This window comes from Conger conger, chromosome 14, assembly GCF_963514075.1.
Source record: "Conger conger chromosome 14, fConCon1.1, whole genome shotgun sequence".
Classification (NCBI taxonomy): domain Eukaryota; kingdom Metazoa; phylum Chordata; class Actinopteri; order Anguilliformes; family Congridae; genus Conger; species Conger conger.
In genome coordinates this window covers 33,560,738-33,586,325 of record NC_083773.1, presented here as the reverse complement: position 1 = coordinate 33,586,325, position 25,588 = coordinate 33,560,738, and the positions used below count along the sequence as shown (strand labels likewise).

Genomic DNA, 25,588 nt, shown 5'->3' with positions numbered 1-25,588 from the left:
AGCCGTCGAACTCAGTCGAAGGCGTACACTGAGCTTCTTGAATCTGTAGCCTACAGTTGGGACAGCTAAATAGTTATGTAACAATTTGAATTGGGAACTTATGATTACGTAAAAGTTTGGCACAGTGTTGAACACAGCAACCTTTTTTTTTTCCATATGATCTCCACGGCGGGGCCGGCACATCATTGTAGTGCCTATTGAGTGTAACTATTCTACTCAGTGTGTTTGTGAATGAAGATGAACCAGCACAATAATCATTTATGGGATTTAGGAATTTAATAGCATTCCAGCACACAGTACATCACTGTTTTTTTCACATGCAAAACTTGTAAATGTGTCATTATCATATGATATGTTTGGAGTAGAATGCATTGCTGAGAAAGAGGGAATACCAATTTGTACTGAAAGTTGAACACATAGTGTATGCATTATATTATACTGTAGTTTCATAACTACTGTAATTACAGTATTTGAGTGTGTTTCTATGGTCATATAAAATTCAAGCAGACACTTTATGAAGCACTGAAAAACAATATTACCTAGACAGTAAAATGCCCCTATTCTCATTTGCAAAATAGCAAACTGGTTAATCTCCACCTACCTTTGAATATGTTTTTTCTTCTACACAATATCTGATGCATGTTCTTGAGAAAATACCTTATTTCAAGGCTCATCCATAAAACAAGCACACAATAAAGGATAACAGCAGGAAACAGTAAAATAAGCTCTTTTAAATGGACCTGTAATGTATTTTTGCCACAGATTCTGTATGTTAACCAGATTGTCAGATCCTGCATTCCTTTTGTCCTCTCTGCTGCAGCTAACACTTTATGCTCAACCTATTATCACTCAGAAGTGAGTTACAGAGTTACTGTACATTGCTCAAAAGAAACTTTTTTTCCCACACAGATTTTTGTATATTCTAAACTATAACAGTATTCTCCTGTGTTTTCTAAAACCTCAAATAACCCCAGATAAATTCCTGGATTTCATTGACAGATTAATAGAAAAATGTTTTGGACCCTATTTACAGTACAGAAAACCCACTGCCACTGTGGCCGTTTTTGGCCACACACTATATACCCAAATATGCATAAGCATGCATCAAACTATAATGTTGCAGCTTTAAATATAGGGATATAGAACTCTTTAATGCTAATGGGTACACTGGTTTCCTCCCATAGTCCAAAGACATGCAGGTTAGGCTCGTTAGAGGCTCTAAATTGAGCACAGGTACGAGTGTATGAGTGCGTGTGCCCTGCCTCTCACCATATGCATGATGGGATGGGCTCCAGCCCCCTGCGACTCTGACCAGGAATAAGCCAGTTAGATAATGATTGGCTAGATATTAAGAACAAGGAGAGGAGTATCTGGCGGGTGTATAGAATGTGTGGCACTACCCTGTCGTTGTACACCAGCTTTCTATGAGTGCACTCTGTGATGCCCATCTCCTGGACTTCCTGTCAGACCAGAAATTCTGCTCTCCTGGGGGTACAGGAAGGAAGAAGGAGCGAACCACATCAGGTCCTGGTCCCTGGAGATACAACGAACATGAGGCAGGCGTCTTAGCCAGGGACATGCAAACACACATACGATGTCTTCTCCCTGGGTCTGTCCACACACCAGGTAAGCCACTCGGGCAGTCCTTAAATTTAACTCCTACATGCAAGAATAACATTTTCTTCACAGCCTGGCAAGTTTATCCATTGCCACAATTAGCTGTACCAACTGGATTCACCTATGATTTGAATATGAAGGTAGTCCAAGAGGTAAATTAGAGCAAGTCTTGTTTTGTAGTTGAGACGCTGGGCATACCTGCTAAACTTCTGTCCCTTCCGCTTTTGGAACTCTGCCTCGTTCACGGTCCATACGGCGCCCTTTTCCCCCTCTACACGCACAAAGCACTTGTGCAGGCTCAGGTTGTGCCGCACGGCGTTCTGTTCGGGGAGAGACAGAGGGGTTAGTGAGGGCACTGAAATACCTAGCTGTGTTTGGATGCTAATGCAGCAGTCTGCGAGTCTCACAAGAACGTGTAACGGAATGTGTAAAAAGTCAGTGCGCAGCAGGGTGTAGTGTGTAAATATGTGGTGCACACAGTGGTGTTGTGTGTAAATATGTGGTGCACACAGTGAGGTGTTGCGTGTACTTGTGTTGTGTACAGTAGTGTGGAGTGTGTACATGTGTTCTGCACAGTGAGATGCAGCTGTTTTCTCAGAGAAGAATTAGGGAATCTTTAATGATCAATTTTACCTACCAATAAGCATTAACTAGCCAGGTAACTACCAAAGCGAACATGACTCCTGATTTAGCCAGGTTCGCTGGCTTAAACAAATCTAAGAACAATGATGATATAGCAAGGATAACAATACAGAGATCCAGTCGGTGACAAGATTTTTCATTGGTATGTTGCCATTTATGAATATTCACGAGGAGCAGACAACCACAGAATTATACTTGGTCTCACTTTTGGCCTCATGCATTAAATTACAACATTTCCCCAGTAGGATGACAGAATGTTCAGTATTAAGTGGAGCTGGACAATAACTGGACCTGGACCCAAATGAGTAAATAGCAAGTAGGGGCACAGCTGGACACTCGTACCTTCCAGGTAGCTGTGTTGTGCCGGAAGTAGAAGAACTTTCCGGTGAACCAGTGATAGATCTCACTCAGGGTCCGCTGCTTATCCGGGGACTCCAGAATTGCCTGCACAGAAATATGAGCAGCTACAACCACAGATACCCTATTTGCAAAGCAGATGAACGGAAACTTCTGGAAACACCTTAGCTCCAGGGCTGAGTCTCGAAGCAAATACACTCTATGACGCAAATACATTAGCCAAATAGGCAATTCTGCAGAGGGGACTGATGTTACATACCCATCGGATCAGATCAGCATAGGTGTAAGGTGGTCTGATGTTGTTGTACTTGTAACACTCTATGCTGGGGATGAATCCTGTTGACCATAACAGTTATGAAATATGGATATGAATATGAATGGGATACGGTGGACAGTATGTCCTGCGTGTAATACAACAGGACCAATGGGCCGGATGTGCGGCTCATAGACAGTGAAAATAAGACCTACCAACACAACAGCACATAAAAATAAAGATTTTATGGAGAGTAATGAAAATCGGCAGAGGGTGAAGATGAGTGACAGGGTAAAGGGAGGGTACATGGGGCGGGGATTGCCTGAGGGGGATCAGGGTGCACAACAAGGGCCCGTCCAATTCCAGGATTTTGCCCTAAACTTCTGCTGTTAATTATTTGATTCGCTAAATAATATCTTGATCTGACATTTGTATGAGGACCAGCTACAGCTCCAGACTGCAAGTGTATGCTAAAGATTTTACTTCACTCAAGTACAGGAGTGAACCAGCATAGTTTTCAGAGCTGTCAGGAAAATGGCTAGAATGGCTAGAAGCAAAGCCGTCCCGTAGACTAGCCCTCGAGGACCCCTGTCTAAGAGGGTGTGGCAGGAGGGGGCAGGCTGTACCTGGGAGGGTGTGGTGGGCAGGGGTGTGCCAGTACCCCTGTGGCAGTAGTTGGCCCTCCTTGCCATGGGCCCTGTGGGGGGGTGTGCGGTCCCTGGCTGGGGCCGGAGGGGCTCTGGCCTGTGGACTCTCCTCCCTGTCTGGCCCCTCTTCCTGGGCCCCCAAGGGCTGTGAGGAAAGGGGGCAGCACAAACTGATGTCACTGAGACTCTTCTGCACCAATGAGATGTGATTGTGTGGGTAAACCCAAAATCAGTCAGACTCCACTCAATCCCTCATAACCCATTTCCATTGATTTCTTCTTTCTGTACTTTTTGTGTTTTATTTCAGTTTTCCAGGTGAGCTGTGTCTGCATCTTCAATGCATTATTATTGTTCTATTTATTTTAATTATGTGAATGTTATACAGCCATTGTACATAAAATGTGCATATTCCATATTCAGTGATATACTGTAAGAACATACACTCAGTGAGCACTCTATTAGGTATTTATAAGACTTATTAAGTCTTATGCTGCTGTAGCCTATCTACTTAGAGGTTTGACATGTTGTGTGATCAGAGATGCTCTTCTGCATACCACTGTTGTAATGCGTGGTTATTTGTGTTAATGTCACCATCCTGTCAGCTTTGACCAGTCTGGCCCTTCTCCTCTCTAACACATGTCTGCTTATAGAGCTGCTGCTCACTGAATGTTTTTAGTTTTGCTCTGCAAACTCTAGAGACTGTTATTCATGAAAATCCCAGGAGATCAGCAGTTTCTGAGATACTCAAACTACCCTGTCTGGTGCCAACAATCAATCCCCGGTCAAAGTCACTCAAATAACATTTCGTACCCATTCTTATATTTGGTCTGAAAAACAGCCGAACCTTTTGACCACGTCTGCATGCTTTTATGCTTTTAGTTACTTGTATAGAGAACTGGGACACTTACAGTGCAGGTAGATGTGTGCTCGGGCAGGTGCAGATGGAGTTGCATGGCCAGGAGCCTCTGTTTCTCCACAGTGAGCTGAAAGCAAAGGCACAGCTCCAGTACATGAATGGGCTATGTATGTAGGCACTGCCCTCACTCCACTGCCCCCCTCACTCACTCACACAGTCTGAGAGAGGCTCAGTCGTGGCTCTGCCTCCATTCCAGACCAGAACCAGTCACAGAAACCAGCCATTTCCAGCCAAGGCAGACGCAATCTTTCATTCAACATTGCCATGATCAAGTTGACACATGGTGGCTTTTTTAGTCAAAGTCATTTTTACTCCAATTTCTCTCCAATAGAGGGTACAATGCATGTAATACAATTTAGTTTGACTGTCTTGCTAGAGGTGTGAGCTTGTGCTGGGAGATTATGAGTTCATTATTAGGGAAACAGACCTATGGGATGGCCCCACCTTTCTCTCTATATCAGCTGTGATCCCCCCCAGGGACTAACCTGATTCTCCAGTTGCTGCACTATTTCTCTCTGAAACTGCCACTGGGAGGCGCTGTGGTCACTGAACCTGTGCTGCAAACACAGGTGCCTGTGGAACACAAAAACACTTGAAAGTCTTAAAAATGGAGAGAAACGGAGAGAAACGTAATGGCAATGTGACAACATTTTATCATTGCTGATGTAACATTTTCCCTTCCCATTTTCCTCAGATGAAATGCTTAATCCCTTCTTTAAGTATGCAGTTTGGCAAGTGCAGGGATCACCCAGAATGAATTCACCATGTGTTCGTGATGAATACAATTGCATTTCATGGTGAGTGTAACTTGAGGATGAATGCTGGTTGAACCCAGGAGCAGACGTACTGTAGGAAACTGGGGAATTCCTGGAAGACCTCCTTACAGCCGGGCCATCTGCACTGCCCCTTCACATACAGCACACTGCTGCCCTCTGCAGGTGGGGTGGCTGGGCTAGAGGAGAGGCAATATTTATCATTTCATCAACAGTGTTGTGGACACACAAAGGATATCAACACTGTGCATTCTGCACTCCAGCATTAGAACATATGTAAGCTTTTATGATGCAACAACACAATGAAGACCTGTGTGTTTCAAGTCAGAGATATATTCATCAAGACCAGGGGTGTCCAAGAGTTGAAGGTGTATGCTAGTTTTTTGTGGGGGTTTTTTTTTTGTGACTCATTTAAGTTGTTTATTGGCTAAAGAATCCACGCACCTTGCCTTAATTGGCAGCAGATTGAAAGGAAACCACAAATAACCGGGGACACTGCAGTCTATATGACTGTTTTATAAAATGCCGCACTGAAGTGAAAAACAGCACCCACTGCTGGAGGGTATGTGAAACAGCGGCAGGCCACAGCAGCACCTCACGGACAGTTTCTTCCTCCTGCACTACTCACCTGTCACTGGGCCCGGACTGGGAGGAGCTCTGCTTCAGGCCAGACCTCCTGGGCCATGGGGTGTGGCCAGTGGCCTGAGGGGTGTGGCTGGCTGGCTGGAGTGAGCTCCCTCTGACGCCCCCACCACCTTCTTCCTTGCATGCTGCCAAGGGGGTGGGGTCAGAGGCGAGGCTTGAGCTCAGATCTGACCATGACAGACAAACCAGAGAAAGTAAGCAATAATAATAATAATAATAATAATGCAGGAGAGACTGAAGGGAATCTTTACATTGGCAAATGAACAACACATGCACGCACACACACACACACGCACACATGCACACACACACACACGCGCACACACACGCGCACACAAACGCACACACAAGCATGCACATGCACACATGAACACGTGCACACACACGCGCGCGCACGCACACACAGACACACACACGCATGCACATGGACATGCACACACACACACACACAGATTGAGCATACCCTGGGCCAGGGTCTGTGTTCCTCGGCGGAGGACAGATGGTCTGTGCTGGCTCTGTTTGTTCAGCTCTTTGGGTCCAAACTGAGAACAAAGACATTACAGACAGAGTCAAAATGTCCTGGTCATTCACCAGCTACGGGTCACCCTACAAACATGAGTTCCTGAACCCACTGTGAGCCCCAGCACTTACTCTGACACACGCTTTATTAAATAAAAAAACTTGTTTTGCCTGAAGTCCTGACCTGTCCTGTCTCACTAGATGGTGTAACAATCCTTTGCCAATAGAGGGTGCTGTCTCACTACATGTGCATTTCATTGACATGGCTGTTGATCTTCAAGCCCTGACAAATACAAATAATGCAATGCATTTATATTCACCACAGAACATATTCATCTCAAACATGAAAATGTAAACAAGTTTGAACAGGTCAGAGTGGGTCATACCATTACTACTACTACTAGTAATAATAATAATAATAATAAAGTATTGGGCCATTTAGAACCACTGGAGAGGTGCTTTGGAACAGTTTCCCTGGAAAATAGCCCAACGCATCTCACTGCAAGAACTCCTGTCCCAACCACCACAAACACATTCAAAGCGTATCCTGAAGCACCGCAGCATTTCCCCCTAATTTACTGACCGTGTTACTGGTAAGATGGCATACAACATGTTTATATTTTTAATATACTTTTTAAATATACTTTATTGAACCCTGTGGGGTAATTTGTCCTCTGCATTTGACCTGTCCTAGTCATTAGGAGCAGTGGGCAGCCACAGTGCAGCGCCCTGGGAGCAATGTGGGGTTAAGGGCCTTGCTCAAGGGACCAAAGGCTGTGCGGATCATTTTTATTGTGGCTAGACCGGCATTTGAACCACCGACCTTGCGGGTCCCAGTCATGTACCTTAACCACTACGCTACAGGCCGCCCTGGCCTGTTGATATAGTCTCGCACCTGTCATGTACACCCAAACTGAGAAGAGCACCTGGTTTCTAATCTCTCTTCTACCATGGTCTGGTTGCACAGACACTGCTGTGTGAGACACCAAGAGTGATGGGGACTGTGTCCTGGATGCAGTTGATGTGTGTTTGATTTGATTCCCTTACCTGTTGCAGGAGGATCACCTGGAGCTGGGACGTGCTGATGCACGGCCCTCTGGGTCCGAGCAGGAAAGGGAAGGACACCTGTGTGAGATGGGAGCCAGCACTGTGAGGGTGAATCTGTAGCATGAATAGGGCAGCCTGTAGCGTAGTGGTTAAGGTACACGACTGGGACCCACAAAGTTTGATCCCCGGTGTAGCCATAATAAGATTTGCAAAGCCATTGGGCCCTTGAGCAAGGCCCTTAACCCCACATTTCTCCAGGGGAGGATTGTCTCCTGCTTAATCTGTACATCGCTCTGGATAAGAGTGTCTGCCAAATCATGTTTACTTGTGAAAATACTTGTGAGAATGTGTCATTCAACACCTCCAGGTGACAAGCCTCCAGTTGCAGTACTCTGAGTCACCTGGGGCCTGTTCCACAAAGCAGGATTACCGAGTTAGCTGGACAACTGCCTTGAGAAAAACCCAGACCGTGCCCAAATCTGGGACATGGACTGAAGTAAACTGTTGTAAGTTTCATTCAGGGCAGTTGTCCGTGAGTGTGTGTCAGTGATTTTGTGTCAACGCTGAGCGTATTTCAGTGTGTAGTGAGGGTCAGTGCTGAGTGTACTTCAGTGCGTAGTGTGTGTCAGTGCTGACTATTTCAGTACATAGTGTGTGTCAGTGCTGACTATTTCAGTACATAGTGTGTGTCAGTGCTGAGTCTATTTCAGTACATAGTGTGTGTCAGTGCTGACTGTATTTCAGTACATAGTGTGTGTCAGTGCTGAGTCTATTTCAGTACATAGTGTGTGTCCGTGCTGACTGTATTTCAGTGCATAGTGTGTGTCAGTGCTGACTGTATTTCAGTGTGTAGTGTGTGTCAGTGCTGAGTGTATTTCAGTGCGTAGTGTGTGTCAGTGCTGACTGTATTTCAGTGTGTAGTGTGTGTCAGTGCTGAGTGTATTTAAGTGCGTAGTGAGTGTCAGTGCTGAGTGTATTTAAGTGTGTAGTGTGTCATTCCATGTTCCAAACTCATGCAGCTGCCCCGCACACCGTACCTGGGTTGTACTAGTTTGGGCTGGAAGCTGAGATGATCCACACCCCTCTCGCCAACAAACTTTCTTTGACTGCTCCACGTGATCCTCTTCCTCTTCCCGCTGCTGCTTGCGCCCCCTGCTGGAGCCTCCACAGCCCTGCTGCTCCCCTTCAGTGTGCGGCATCCCTGGCACAACACATCACATTTTACACGGACCCATGTACCACACCATTTTACCCAGAGCCTCTCTCAAAGCAAGCACATACAACACATCACATTTTACACGGACCCATGTACCACACCATTTTACCCAGAGCCTCTCTCAAAGCAAGCACATACAACAAATCACATTTTACACAGACCCATGTACCACACCATTTTACCCAGAGCCTTTCTCAAAGCAAGCACATACAACACATCACATTTTACACGGACCCATGTACCACACCATTTTACCCAGAGCCTTTCTCAAAGCAAGCACATACAACACATCACATTTTACACGGACCCATGTACCACACCATTTTACCCAGAGCCTCTCTCAAAGCAAGCACATACAACACATCACATTTTACACAGACCCATGTACCACACCATTTTACCCAGAGCCTTTCTCAAAGCAAGCACATACAACACATCACATTTTACACGGACCCATGTACCACACCATTTTACCCAGAGCCTTTCTCAAAGCAAGCACATACAACACATCACATTTTACACGGACCCATGTACCACACCATTTTACCCAGAGCCTCTCTCAAAGCAAGCACATACTACAAGGTGAGAAAAACAGTGCCAGAAAAGTGAGTCACAGACAAATCTGAAACAATTGAATAAACCAGACAATCAATAATGGGTAAACGTGACCAATAATTATATCACCAGTGTTAGGTAGAAGTAACTAGTAGTTTAATTGCATTTTGCTGGAGTTTCCTGGTAGTCCAACAAATTTTACTCGTGGTTGTAGTAGTTAGCTACATTTTTGCCTGCACTGTGGCCTTCCAGGACTGGAGTTTAGCACTCCTGCTGAAGAATCTCCAAGATACAAACATAATGATTCAGTAGGACCATTGGCACTATTTAATGGCATAATAAATTCAACAAAGTACCAGGAAGTAATGGCAGAAAATGTGGTTGTCTCTGCTAGGAAGCTGAAACTTGGTCATTTATCAATATTTTCATAAAACCATGTGTAAACCTATGTGTGGGGAAATAAATATGGGAAATAAATTAAGAAATTCTGCCGGATTTATCAAACATTATGGTGCCCTGACATCGGGGGGATTATGTATAGACACCTGCAATTTCTACATGGTGAAACCAAAATGGATAAAAATACCCTTTAATAAAATCTTGAACCACATGTTAATTGTTCGATTCCGGATCTAAAACTCATTATGGAGGGCACTGTATATACGTACCTATCTGACCAAAATTGCCCTTTCCACCTGCGGTGCCTCCCCTTTAAACGCTTTGTTCCCTCAATCGTATAGCATCTCACAGGCTAAACAGGCTACAGTTTGTCTGCTCCACAAACATGCTCTCTGCGGGCATGAATTCAGGCGGAGCGCTTCCTCGCTGATGAGAATGTGTTTCGTGTGAGAGGAAGAAGAGCAGGCATGGGCTTGGCCCCCGTAGGTGCGCTTAACGCCATCACGTGCAGGTACATTCCAGGCCTGCGGTTTCAGACGCGCGGAGACTGCGCTCAGAGCTGGGGTCTGCGCTTCACTTCCTCCACACTAAGGGGATTCCATATCGCAGAGGTTCCTGAGCTTTAGCGGCCCACGACCCACTTAATAAACCAGCACGCCGCCTGTGACATGTTTACGCATGTAAATCAAATGTTTCCTGCCAACTCTACATTACGTTATATTACAGGCATTTAGCAGATGCTCTTATCTAGAGCGACGTACAATGAAGTGTCAATACAAAAACTAGGGATGTGTTCATATAGTAGTTTTAATTTTTACTGGTATGACTGTTTAGAGACTCTTAAGTCTTTAGACTCCTACTGTCTGGTCATGCTTCTCTTAGAGACATTATGTATGATATCAGACCAGGATCAAATAGTTATTATACAAACAGGTTCACACACGCACACTCACACACACAGACACACTCACACACTGTGCAAAACCTGCAGCACACAAAGCAACCAGGAAACAGGAATAAAAAAAGTATAGAATCTGTGGTTTTCACTTTTCTCTTGACATTTTGAGGTGAAAAACAACCTCTTCCCCTCCAAGAAGAGTAGTTTTTCTTTTTTTTTTTTTTTTTTTTACAAAGTGCAACAGTTTTCAGTGTAGACTGTTTAAGGATCAAATGAAAATTAATGAAAGAAATGTATTTGATAAAGTATCTGAAATTGCAAATGTAAACATTAGTGCAGTGGCACACCATAATATTTCCACATGTAGCCACTAGAATCCATATAGGTTTCACAGAATGTATAATGGAGTCAAAGATGCTACAAGGTGAGCCGAGGCTAAGGGTGTTGGTAACAATCAGGGAATAGTAAGAAGCAAGACTGAGTCAAACTGATATTTCAATTCCAATCTGAATGGAACTCTGTTCTTGGCTCATTGCAAAATAATGGAATTAAAACTTTATTTAACTGTATGAACTGTATTCAGAAGTGACTTAAAGTCAATTTCACCCTATTTAATTAAATATATGGGCAGTTCACATGACGTGTTGTTTTCACTGTCCCTTAAAAACTGTTAAAATATCACAATTATTCATATGAATCACATTTATTAAGAAATAATTTCATCATGTAATTTTTAATGGAACATGGAAAATGCCCTCCCCTGTAGATATCCCCAGCATTACATTACTATTAAGAATGTGAATAAAATAGCTAATTATAATAAAATAAATATTACTGAAACCTTTGGCATTATTTCACAAGGGTCTATTTTTGTAAATAATGAACTCTGGACTTAACTGTAAGCCGTGATACTAAGCCGGGTCCCTCGGTTTGACCAACAGCACAACCAATGCAAGCAGTCGATAACTATAACCGTAATCTAGCATGTAGCATGGTAAGTATTTATTTCATTTTCATTTAGCCATCATGAAATGGCTGGACTAAGTAAGTCAAGAAGAGGCATTTTGCATGCCTTCAGTCTAGAACGCCCACGGTTGTTCTGGAAAACGATCTTTGGCACAGATGAGACCAAGATTGACTTGTATCAGAGTTAATGGCAAGAGCGAAGTATGGAGGCCAAAAGAAACTGCCCAAGATCCAAAACACCCCCCCCCCCCCTCATCTGTGGAACATAGTGGTGGGGGTGTTATAGTTTGCCACTTGCCTTCATTGATAATGTAACTGCCGATAGCAGCAGCAGAATTAATTCTGAATCTGTTAAATTTCAATCCTAACTCTTCTATGTACAGTGCTTAATCCCAAATCAAGGAAATGATCCCAAACATACACCAGTGCTCTCTTTCTTCTTAATGATGTTCCAAACAGTTTCGGTAGGCCTATAATTAATTGTATTGGGCTCCAAAAGAGACCCCTAGTGAAAATGTTTCTATTTTGCATTATTTTCTAATTTAATACAAACTTTTTAATTACAAATGATATTTTTAGCATAATAATTTGAGTAAAATGTTTGAAAGTTAGAAAATTTCTATTTTCTTAGTATTTTGTATGTCCCTTTTTGCTTTTATGACAACATCCACGTCTGCCTCCTGAGGAATGTTTCTGATCTGGCGTATAGGCGTTTCAGGGTTTTATGGTGAGAATTCTTTGGTCATGAGCTGTAGTCTTCCTTTGTGACTACCAAGTCCACCAGTGCTCTCTTCCTTTGTAACGATGTTCGAAACAGTTGATTTTGGCAAGTCTAAGGTTTGGCCTTTGTCTGAGTGTTTTTTCTTACTTCTTGTCTTCATAATGGCTTCCTTGACTTTCATTGGCACAACTCTGGTCCTCATATTGACAAATCACAATAACTGATTCTAGAAGCCATCATAAGCTTAGAATCAAGACTTTTGCTTAAAACACCTAATTTTCCACAACTTTAAAATGACATTTGAAAATGTAATCCTCCCCAAAATGTCACTCTCACCGTTGTTTCTTCAAAAGCCTGGCACAAAACGTTACTGAGGAAATGTTTTTTTCAAGCAATTCGGCATTTGCGGGTATGCTGATTGTGCATGTTCTGAAAAATAATTTAGGTCAGTGTTTGTATGTGTGCATGTGCCCATGCGTGTGATTATTAGAATTTCGTTTACATTTTATTAGGTTTCTCATATAAACCATTATTGTGTCTAATACACATACAAAATAAATAAAATTAAAAGTAAAATGATGTTCAGATAGTATAAATTGCATATATTATGTATACAGTGGGCTCCAGAATTATTAGCACCCTTAATAAAAATGGGGGGAAAAGGCTGCATATAATAAACAACATGGATAATGATATATATTTTATGCTCAATAATAATAATCATCACCATCACCATCATCATCATCATCATCATCACTTCATCATCATTGCCATTGTCACAATACTCTTTCCTATCATAAAAAGACTGCAATTACTTTCTTGTCCAGCATTCCACAGACTCTCGGGATGTGTGTAACCATCTGATATGTACATAGCTTTGATCACACCAGCAGACTGCACAGCTCCTGGTCTAGTGCACCAAATATTGCCTTTGACACTAATTTCATTACAACAGTGCAGATATCATAATATTAGTCATGTGTACAGTTTCCACATCTGCAATATCATACTGGGGAAGTCCATGTCTGGAAAATGTTGAAAAACAATTCTTAGTTGAAACTAGCGGCACTCTCACATCCACAGTATTAAACGTGGAGATATATTAGTGATGGTCTCGACAATTCGACAAAAACCCACTGTTACTATTTAGGTCAACAGCATCTCAGCATGTGTTGGAAAATATAAGAGAAGAAAAAATGTTTAAGATTGGACAGGTCTCTTAGAATGATATAATATGACTAATTCTCTACCTACATTTTCTATTTTCAGTAATAGAGATCACCCACAAGGAGCCATACAGTTTGAAAGTCACTTTGTCTTTTAGAAAAACCGTTGGGTGCTTTTTTGAATAGAGCTTTTGAAAACAAATGGCACAAAAGAAGATATTACTTAATGTGCTTAATTTATGTGCTAAAATTGTTTGTAAATGTTCTTTGTGAACTGAAATGGAGCTTCAACCTTCACAACTAAAGCCACTACTTACAAAGTGTTAAATTCTTTGGTCCTGTGACCGGGTTTTTAATTAATATGGAAATAGTTACAACAAAATAAAGAAAATGTAATCCGTGGTCATCTATTGGTTCCAATAAATATACAACAAATATACAATTCAAGGCTTTGTTCAATTTAAAAAAACATCCTTAGTATTTGCTCAATACGAACATCTTCAATAAATTTATGTCCAACTATGCATCAGAAATATAAGCGTGTATAAGAACACTTATAAAGCCATGTAGTAATGTATAATCAAGACAGAACAAATAAACACATGGCAGCAATGAAATGCATAAAAGCATGCAGGTCAAGAGGTTCAGCTGTTTTTCAGAACAAATGTCAGATTGGGGAAGAAATGTGATCAAAATGTGATCTAAGTAACTTTGATCGTGGAATGAATGGCTAACTCCCCACCAAGCAGTGCAAAGATCAAGGATCAAATTGTGGGGGAAGTGGCACAGTTTCAAGACACACAAGTGCATTGAGTACAGACTTGATTGACAGCTTGTCAACTACCCTTTTGAATAGTAAACTTAAATACTTGTCATAATGTTTCCCCACAACCAAATGGGAGTCTAAGCACAATATTATTGTAATGTTACTTGTTTAGCAAAGTCTTATGGTTTACATCATCATGCAGCACAGAAGGAAATCGTAAGGAAATGGCACTGCATTCAGCACATTCCAATGCAATACAGCACTAAGTTCAACCCGTGCCTAATGGTACTGTGTTCAACATAAGCCTATGCAATACATCACTCTACCCTACACTCTGCATTTACATTTGATTTCCATGTAAAATGAAAGGAAAAAATTACTGTGTAAATGTTAAGGGCAGGTTCTATTCCGCCTGTTGGGCAGCTTGTCTGTAAAATGTTTGGCTTCCTCATACCAGTTTCCAGAGAATGTGAGTACCTGCTAATAGAGACATCAAACAGAAATGCTTCAGAGAAAAACCACAGCACTGGGGGGACCAGCAGGGCCTCCATCTTTTCACGTAAACAGCCTCCTACAGTTTACACCTTTCACAACTTACACATTTAGTAGAATACTGCCTTTGTTGAAATTACAGGGAAGCTGCAGCAGTGACTTAACTAAAGAAGTATATTACTATTAATTCAAAAGGTACGCATAAACGCAAACAGTTTATTCTGAAGCTATTCAACACAAGCTATTCAACACAGTGGAATGTGGTATAGATTCTCAGACTAATCTAACTGTGAGCTGCGATGGCCTAATGTGAGATAAAGGTCCATTTACTCTCTGTGGAGGTGCACACTTCATGGTGAGACTGTTGGAGAGTGTCATGCAATAGTAGCAGGTAAGGCATGAATATAACCCACACATTTCTCAGTTTCAACTGATTTAATCTTGAAGTTTTAATGCCCATTTAAGGCCCATTATATTCAGTTTCCCCCACCAAAGAAATTCAGCAGAACTATTGCTTTTGAACTGCCTCTCTCTACACCATCATCGGCATTTGGAGCCCAACCCATTTATCAGAAGACCTATAACAGATATATTGCAATGGGCCTGTATATTGGCTGATATCAAAAATAATTTCCAACTGTATGACGCAGAAAAAAGCACTTCAGGTCATGAGTAAAAGTCTGAGTTCGTCCAGCAGAGCATGCCTGCAATGACTGTTCATAACTGCAGCAGCATACGAGTCGGCAGGAGAATGAGCCGAGCAGATGGTGGTGCGGCGGTGTATTAAGTGTGTTGCATGTTGAATTCGCCTCATTTATTATTTTCTCGATATACCGTAAATCCTCAAATTGTGTCCGGGGTCTTTTATTTACTTAGGCTGCACAAAGCACAGGCCTTTATTTGGGGCAGGGTGGTATTCGAGGCAGGCCTTTATTTCTTATTAGCCTTCTGTTGTAGAATTTTATTCTTAGAAATAAAGTAAAAGGCTACACTTAAAGTGGCCCAACACTGTTCAACACTTCCTGCAACCGTTCAGAAATCAATTAGTGTAGGCTAATCAGAAAACACCGTTTGGTAAGTCATAGTGTCAGTCCTAACAGACTTAGTTTATTGCAAATATTCTCAAACACAATAAATCACATACAAGTCCAGAATCCATAAAATAACAACTTGCCAGACACGCCTTCATGAACAATAACAAATTAGCCTAGATAACAGCAAGGTAAGGATCTTTTTTTCCTAAAGTGCGTTTTATTGTGAGACATGCGTTTCGTTTGGAGCAGCATACCGGTAGGCTATCAAAAGATTTTCGCTTTGGTTTGGGATTTAATTTACTTTTGACTGTTTGATTCTATTGCTAAATGTTGGGACTGATGGGCACTGAAACCTGGGGGGTATTTGACGGTTCACTGTTTTATGTAGTTGAAAGAGTGTCGGGATTTCCACCCGTCTCTTTATTGCGAGCCAAGGAAGCCGCTTTCATTCATTCATTGAACGTGCGCTGTGCTGTAAATACATGGAAACCTTATTGCATAGCCAAGTAGCCTAAATTGAGTTAATTTTTAATTTTGCCTGATTTACTTTTTATTAAATTCGTAGGCTGGAATGCCTCGCGCCAACAATTGTGTTCAAATGTATCCTGCTTCAGCCTTTGGCAAGCTACTTAGAAGGGGGCGGCAAGCGACTGGTAGCTTGAGAGCAACGTGTTGGAGACCCATGGTGTTGGAGACCCATGGTGTAGGACAACGACTTTTCATTGGCAACAGTATTAAACCAACCAACAATATAAAATATTAAGAAGAGCTTTTTTATTGAATTGAGTTAAATCGAAACAATGTCTTCTAGTGCTCATGGACTGATAGCCCTACTTGTAGGCAATATTACCCGGCTTGTATTTGGGGGCCGGCCTTTATTTGTCCGAATCGACCACGCCCCCGGCTATTATCCGAGGCCCGGCTTCAAATAGAATCCCGGACACAATTTGAGGATTTACTGTAATCCTACAACCGCTTGTTAGTTATGCTCATCGTCTCGTTAGCTAACCAGCACATTCCGTTAGCACATTCTATAAAGTCTGAGGCAAACTGAGAAATAATGAAATTAACAGTTTTAAATATGAAAAATGTACGATAAAGAGCAATAAACGGTTAAAGACTAAATCGAATCAATATATGTTGTGACCACCCATCACCTTTAAAGACAAAAAAAAAGACCTGTGAAAATACAGGTCATATACATATATTTTATTATTACAATTGTATACATATTTTTGGAATATATATATATATATATATATAGCCTATACTTTAAGATATGTTCATATGGTTATGAAGAATTGAGAAAAAAGTACATTTGATTTCAACTTGTCTTTAAAACTGCATCAATTCTCTTAGGTACACTGTCCTGCAGTTTTATAAGAAAAACAGCTGGTAGGTCGTACCAAACACATTGGAGAACTTGCCACAGTTCTTCTGCAGACATTGGCTGTCTTGCTTGCTTCTTATCCAGGTAATCCCATTTAGCCTTGATCATGTTTATTCTTTATATCAGGGGTGTCAAACTCCAGTCCTGGAGGGCCGCAGTGTCTGCTAGTTTTTAGTGTGTTTCAGCAAGAGAGATACATTTAATTTCTTTCATTGGCTAAAGAGTCAACACACCTTTCTCAAGGCCTTAATTGGCTGGAGTTTGACACCCCTCAACTGGAGTTTGACACCTCTGACTTATCCATCCATCCATCCATTATCTTTAAAAAAAAAAAAAATTTTATCCGATTTTTTCCCCCTTTTCTCCCTTCTAGCCAATTGGACCCCGTCTGATTCAATTAGAGCTAGTATTAGATACACCGCCCACACCCCGTCCCTCGGCGGCCAACGGGAGAGCGACACGCCTTCTTCAAGCCGTCTCGTCTCCCAAGCTGTAACCGTGATTCCGAGGCGCCCGAGGTGCTTGTTTCGTGCGGCGATCTACTAACCCTGCCAAGTTCCTCCCTCTGGAGCAGCGAGCCAATTATTGCTGCTCCACGTGAGCCGGCCAAACTTGGCTTTTGGCAGGAATCCATTATCCATTATCTTAACCCTCTTATCCTGAACAGGGTCGCAGGGGAGCTGGAGCCTATCCCAGCATACATTGGGTGAAAGGCAGGAATACACCCTGGACAGGTCGCCAGTCCATCGCAGGGCACACACACCATTCACTCACACACTCATACCCACAGCAATTTATACTCTCCAATCAGCCTACCCTGCATGTCTTTGGACTGTGGGAGGAAACCGGAGTACCTGGAGGAAACCCACGCGAACACGGGGAGAACATGCAAACTCTGCACTCCCCGGCCGACCGGGATTCGAACCCAAGACCTCCTCACTGTATGGCGGCAGTGCTACCCACTGCACCATCCGTGCCGCCCTCCCGACTTATATGTTACTTAATTTAAGCAAATGCGCAAACACATGCGACTGGCAGGACAGGTCACACACAACATGCTTACATCAGAACACGCAGAATGTCTTCTGAAAGAGGATGCGGCATTATGGCTCCCACAATGTCTGACATGTGGGAGAGCCATCTGACTCACAGCTTCCATAATAAACACTTCACACACCTCTCTGCTTTCAGAACACACACACACACACACACACACACGTCCCCCCTTCCTACATCTCTGCTTGCTTTTCAAATTTCACTCCCTCTGAAACATACAGGCAGTACCTCCTGCAGGTCCAGCTGTTTCTACTTACGCTACCGGTCAAAAGTTTGGGGTCAACTTGTCTTTTTCTGCTTTTTCTGATTTAATATTTTATTTCCTCTGTTTGTAATCAAACAATTCATATGCTGTCAAAGTGCAGACTCAGAGCTTTTATTAAAGGGCATTTTTATACATTCTGGTTTCACCATGAGACAAATTAACATAAGGCCAAATAAAAGAGTCATGTTTTGTATTTTGTTGTATATCCTTTCATGTCATGACTTCCTAATGTCTGTGACCAATCAACATAATCAGGATATCTTATTTTCAGGTTGTGTTACAAGCCATACTAAAACTCTTTGCATTTGAATGGATCTCTATGGGAATTGTGGGGTGGGACTAGATTCAGCTGTAAATTATGCTGATACAGTATGGAACACATTTGTTGGCTAAATGGCTTTAAGTCATCAAGGGTCCAAGGTATCACATGAGCCTCAAACCACTGTGCTGCTGCCAGATATGCAGTAGATACTACAAGAATTGTTTCTCTTGACAAATTTTCCTGTGGGACTCAATGGAAAAAATATTCAGGATAAACAATTGTGCTGTAATTACTACATGGTGAAACCAGAATGTATAAAAATACCCCTTTAACAAAAGCTCTGAGTCTGCACTTTGACAACATATGAATTGTTTGATTAAAACCAGAGAAAATAAAGTCTAAAATCAGAAAAAGCAGAAAAACACAAGTTGACCCCAAACTTTTGAACGATAGTGTATGTCAATCAATAAAAATAGTTATACAAATGTAAATACAACAAAACTACAATAATAATAATAATAATAATAATAATAATAATAATAATAATAATATTAGTTATTATCATCAGTTATAATATTTGTACACTTATCTACAGTAAATATACTGTCATTTTGGCCTAGATTAGCAGATGAATTGTACTGCATAAGGCATATTGCGTGCCTAATTTGTGAGTAACACTTGGATCACAAAAGTACTGAAATAACTGAAAATATTTCTCTATTCTTCACATGAAACAATTTCCCTCTGTCTGTGGCTTTCCTTATATGCAAATATCTGCCATGCTGAGGAGGAAAATATTTACATAGGCCCAAACTCACCTTTGTCTTTCGTGTTGCGGTTTAGCACCGTTACTACATATAGCCTACTTATTATACCATAGAAATAAGTAACTTCATGTCTTGTCTTTTAATGTCAAACTATACATTAAACACCAAAACCCATTGGGGATAAAACACCAAAACCCATTCAGAATATTTGTGCATACAACAATGATGTGAAAAGTGAAGTGTGAAAAGAAGTGTTTTGAAATTATTATTAATTATTTTGCTAATAAGATTGATGTATTTTCCTCATTCTTGACCATTACCAAACAACAAGTTGGGAACCAAGTGACATAAAGATATACCAGTTTTACAATATAGTACGGCGAATAAGGCATACAATCCATAATTATACGTATACATTTCTGTAGGCTATAAACCTCAGATAACCTTTACGTGACTGATAAACCAGAGAACATTTGAATCTACAGTAGAACTTTTCTCTCTACCTCTGAAATTATGCACCTGCTTCTCATGATCTGCTATATTTGGCAGCTTCAGAGAACCACATGACTTTTTTCCCCGCTTATTTAAATCAAACACCGTTTGCTTCTCCACAATATATTCTTAATCGGCAGTACTGATTAAGTACCTCTTTGGTTCATTTGAATACTTGTCTCGTTGCACCACTGATATGGGGCAGAGAGCAGTTCATGCACCAGGCAGTGTAATTGTTTGACAAGGTGATAACTGATAATGTGTAACTGCATGTGTGCATACTAGTTCTCCCTTATGTAAATGGGATACTGAAATATATTGTACATTTTTGCAATGTTTTGAAAATATGATAATAAATATATTTAACATCCAATATATATAATTTGCATTAGTGCTGTAATGGTATAGGAATGTTGATAACCAGGTCAGCACTATTACACATATAAACCAGGCAAATGCACTTAAAAAAGATATTATTTCAACATATTGCAATACATTTTAGTGTCCTGTATATATTTAGTTATATCATAAGAAAATTATGTCATAAAAATGGTAACTTCTGAGAAATGGCCTCCTAGTTCATTTTAAATGTTTGTTTCAGTGTTGCACACTACGCCCCCACAACAAGATTTGCAACTTGCAAAAACACCAAAAAAACACAAAGGAAAAGGCAGCAAACAGATTTGGTGAATGATTGTGTATAACCACAGACAGTAGGAGGTATGCAAGCATATACTGTTAAAACACTTTATTTGGGATTCCACCCCAGTGCATTTTTCCATCTTCTGAGATAACATTATCACCACAGTTCTCTGCTTCAACACGAACACACGAAAAGTCCCAATATAAGCCACAGCCTTGCTCACAAACACCAGACCCCTCACAAACTTTGTGTTTGTTTCCATAGCATAGACAACAGAAATGTGAACAGAGTCATGAATTATCATAATGGTTGTCAGTTATCAAGTGCTACCTTGTTAATTCACTGAATGTACTGTACATATACTGCATATACAATACAGTATATATTCTATGATATTTTATGAATGAAGAAAGTATGATGCAATGATGACCTGCACTTGATAACTGGAAGCCATGTGCTAGCTAAATACCAGATCAGTGTAGAGTCCAGAGAAAATCCATTTTAAAACTTGCCACTATCTAAAAAATCTTTGACCTTTTTAATTTCCATACCAATTTTACTACCTCGATATACTGTCAGTTTATACTTTCAAAATTAAGATGTGCATTTTGAAGTCAGGGGTTCTCAACCCTGGTCCCGCGGCCTCTCTGTGCCAGTGAATATTCCCAGTGAGTGCACAGTATGCCAGTGTTGTTACAAATATAGCAATTCTTTAAAAATCCCCAGTTGTTAGTTGTTCATTACTAGACCCTTTTAATGCCTCTGGTGATTTACTCTATGTAATGTCCTTCATTTTGAGTAAAGATTAAATGCAATAATATATATATTTCTAGACACAAACACAATATGGTGAGTTCAGTGATCAGTAAATTCAAGTGAGTCAAAGATAAATCTAAGCTAAAGACAAATAATAATTCAATAATGGACATTATGTCAAAAACATAAATGCGTGTTACAAATGAATACTCTATGTGAATTAATTTAAATACATTTTATATCATCAATTCTTGCAGCAGTGACGCTTCCATTTACTTTAATGTGTAGTGGCAAATGCTTCTTTTTGCATTCTTTTTTTGACATCTTCAGTGATTTAAGTGATTAAGTGATTGACCTAGAGCTCAAAACAGCAAAGTCCTAAACACTGAAAATATGGACCATTTAAGCACAAAATTATGGAATCACTAAAACCACAGGATGTCAGTAATCAACTGATCAAGACATTAGCTCGACTGAAAAGTAGAGAGCCCCAGAACAAGACTTGCTGCAATAAAACTGCATTATTTAGTAGATGGAGATCTAATATACTGCCATTCTCATTCTTTCTTATGATAAAGAGAGGCTGTGTTGAAAAAGTGTTCAGCATATGGCTCCACATGAAACAGATTAGTGAAATAAACGGTTCCTAGAAGTACAGTATATTGTAATGTACACTAAGAAAAGCATTTTTCAGTTTCAAAACATATTTGACAAACATATTAAAAAATATACCAGATATTACCACATTGGTTTTTACATTGATTTCTATCATTTCTATCATTTCTATCATTCATTTCTATCCCCTCCACAGATTTCTACATTTCCCCATTCGAGAGTAAGTGCTGTTCAGAGAGACACTGCAGACACAGTGCACACTATAACAGCCGTTACAGAAATACAAGCATTGCTTTTTCATCTTAGACCCCCAACATTATCACTTATTTTCACAGGAACGTCAACTGTTTCTCAAGCCCTTATTGACGCAATGTAGGCACAGATTGTGTGAGCTCAGTGCAGGGTAAACTCTCCCCAACCCCCCAGCCCCCCTCCCCCTCCCCAACCATCGTTACTTACGGCATCCAGGGTTTCCGTGGCGATGTAAGTGAAGTGGTAAGTGAAGTAAACACAGGCTAAAGCAGTGTGAACGATGGATGAAACGACCTGCATCCTGACCCCACACACACATCACGCATCATTCTGAATGAACTCCTACCTCTCTCCACGCTGCTGTCAAGGCTTGGTCTCAGCTTGTCTGTACTGTCTGTCAATGACAAAACAGACTGATGTCAGCACAGCTCTCTGACATGCAGAAAGAGCTGGGAGCTGTGTCATTAACAGCTTATTATTAAAAGCAGAACAGAACATGTTGGACCACTACCACCTAGAAAACATTGATAAATCTGAAATCAGTATTTTATGCCAGATATATTCCTAACATTATCAGCAATAAATGAATTACAGGAAAACTTTTGTGTAGTTGACCAAATAATATAGTAGTATTATATGACACAAATAATGATAAATAAGACCTCATTGCTGATTGTATATAAATAATCTGTATTAACAAATTGATCATTGTATGTAATATCTCATTGTTGATCGGATATGAATACATGATCACTATTCCATCATTGGCCTGTAACAGTAGCTGAAGGTTGATTCTGTGCTTCCGAATTTGGGAAATGAATTGACTGTCACAGTAAGATGATTAATACAAATAGGTAGGTAGGTCGAAGTAAAGACCTCAAATACTTTACAATAACTACAAAAAACACCCAAATATTTTGCTTCTGTAGTGATTAAACTTGTAGTTATTAACCTTAAATGACAGCATCAATAGCATTAATAAATGAAATCCATAAAATCTACACTTAGTGAGCACTTCATTAGATGTCACCTTCCTGTCAGCTTTGACCAGTGCAACAATCATTCCACGGTCAAAGTCACTCATATCTCATTTCAGCCAAACCTCTTGACCATATTTGCACGAATTTAGTTGCTGCCATGATTGGCTTATTAACTATTTGCATTAACAAGCTGGTGTCCAGGTCAACCCAATAAAGTGCTTAGTGAATGTATAAAATTATATATTTACATTGCTGTGCCCTAGGTCAGGATTCACAGTTGGTCATTATCTTGCCTCAATGGACGTGTAACTTTTCTTCACAAGTTGGTGAGGCTTTGATGGCTTTCATTTATAAGTCAAAGTCAATTCAATTTACTGTGTGGAGAAAAAGTAATGGAGAAAGCGGCTGCTCCTGGGTCTCTGACAGAGAAAACTGAAGTACAAAGACACTATAAAACTGGCCCAAAGAAAATGGAGATAATGTTACTGGAATTAGGGTGGAGTGGAAGAGAGGGAGCTACAGTAAAGACGCAGCACGCATGTGGCGCAAAATAGACGCTTCATCTGAGAAAGAAGACCTCTCAGTTATAGTCTGGTTGTGTGAAATCCTCTCCAACTTGTTCAATTAAGAAAATAGAAACATACAGACCTCTTGAGAATGGAAGACCACCTCTTAATTAGGGGTGTTTTGCCATGACCAAGAATACATGGTAGACAACATGGTTTTATACTTCATGCGGCAAATCACACTTTACATTAGTAAATATGTGTCTGTGATTTTAAATGTACCAGGAGATCTTTGGAGACGTTTTTCGGTTCAAAAAAGACCTTTTCTCGTTTATGAGGTAAAAGACACACAATGTTCTAGTCACCGGGCATGATATAGCATTCTCCATTTTAGCTCGGTAGAGGAAACAGTAAGGGTGCAACTTGTGGCTTGCACCCTTAGATCTAAAATAAGGGGAATAAATTGATAGGTTTGTAGTTCAGGTGTGCAGCCTGGATGCATTCATAAATAACTGGGTAGTGGTTTTCATGCACTTACACATAATGATAGATTTTTAAAAAAGTCTACATTCACTTATTTGGAACAAACATTGATTGAATCCAAGACACTAGTTTGGATATATGGCATATATCCCAATAACTGTGTATTTTGCATTGACTTAAGCAATTCACCTCCCATCATCACACACACAGTAAAGCTCATTTCAAGGGTAGTTTCTAATCACCAACTGCATTTAAAACAATCAAACATTTAAAGGTCCGGATTTTTAAAAAAAGCAGATATAAGAACTGTATAACTCATGGCCTCCTACAGCTTAGCCTACTTATATTGGTAACTATAGGGAGTATAAACATTCAAATGCATTATTTTAGCATTTTTATCAGTTAGCAAGCCATGAAATCAACTGAATTGAGTCTCTGTATTGTAACTGTGCTACATTAAGCATTATTATACGATACACATATTACACATATTATATCCATATTATAACCATATAACATTTAACACCATTTAATATCTCCATTCAAACTTAACAATTATAGTAACAAATTACACGGATTTTACAAAACAGGTCAGAGATAGAAACCATATATTTTCTCTCAGATTATTCCTATTTCACTACAAAGAGATATACTCAAGTTATTGAAACATATTTAAAGAGATTATCATCAGCAGGTAGTGCACAACAACAGTCTCTCTTGTCCATCTGCCTGCTGTGTGTATATGTTCAATGCTCATTTTCAGGATCCATTACATTTTCATTCACTGTTAAATAAAGCTTTACTTTCAGTCAACCAGCGTCTACTAACAAAAAGCTGTCCCCTATCTTATTTATGCTCACTTTCATTTACTAGAAACTTCTTTAGCTGTTGTGTTTCTACCCGACACATGCAAGCATCATCATATTGTAAAAGCACATATACACATGAAGTACCCAACAAAAAATTGAAAGTAAAGAATAAAGTTAGTTGACAAATATCGATAATTATTTTTCATTTTAAAGTAGTTATTATAAATATATCCCAGCTAGGACCATTAGATCACAGTCAGAGTAACACTACAGTAGCTGTTTCTACTGTGCTGTCCAAAGAGAATATTTTTCTGTAATTTAGAACTCACCTGAAGGTGTTTCATTGACAATACACAGGCAGAATAATATCAATATAAATAAGTCTGCATTTATACTGTTTGCAATGGAAAAAGAGGCAGGCCAGCAGTTTTTGCATGACTTCAAAGGTGATATTAGGTGCGTTACTCTCTGTGGTTCCCCCATTCAAGTGTCATTTTAAAACATTTAAAAGATCTACAAGTGCCTCGGGAATTTCAATCATTAATGTGAGATATTCATTAATATACCAATGTTTATGTGGTTCTATCCTCCCTCAAGGAAAGAGAGGTGTACATTACTGGAGTTTATATTCTACTCCTTTGTTAATGTATTGTTACTGTCCTGAAACAGTACTGAAGATATAC

The 25,588-nt window shown here is 40.3% G+C and overlaps 1 protein-coding gene across 1 annotated transcript; it reads right to left on the bottom strand.

Annotated features, from left to right (window-relative positions):
* Positions 1-294: 294 nt before the first annotated feature.
* Positions 295-25,248, bottom strand: LOC133110437 (forkhead box protein P3-like). Its single transcript, XM_061220540.1, has 14 exons — positions 25,235-25,248; positions 22,474-22,521; positions 8,454-8,617; positions 7,417-7,494; positions 6,314-6,392; positions 5,834-6,017; positions 5,280-5,384; positions 4,918-5,005; positions 4,425-4,499; positions 3,496-3,661; positions 2,876-2,952; positions 2,602-2,703; positions 1,816-1,937; positions 295-1,534 (listed from the first exon to the last, which is right to left on the bottom strand). The coding sequence occupies exons 3-14, from the start codon at positions 8,613-8,615 to the stop codon at positions 1,423-1,425; spliced, it is 1,350 nt and encodes a 449-aa protein (XP_061076524.1). The 5' UTR covers positions 8,616-8,617; positions 22,474-22,521; positions 25,235-25,248; the 3' UTR covers positions 295-1,422.
* Between the last annotated feature and the right edge of the window lie 340 nt (positions 25,249-25,588).

Coding starts and splice junctions, on each gene's coding strand:
- LOC133110437 (XM_061220540.1), bottom strand. CDS start 8,615: ATGCCGCACACTGAAGGGGAGCAGCAGGGCTGTGGAGGCTCCAGCAGG. Junction 7,495..8,453: donor CCCAAACTAGTACAACCCAG/GTACGGTGTGCG, acceptor CATCTCACACAG/GTGTCCTTCCCTTTCCTGCT. Junction 4,500..4,917: donor TGCAGCAACTGGAGAATCAG/GTTAGTCCCTGG, acceptor CTTTGCTTTCAG/CTCACTGTGGAGAAACAGAG.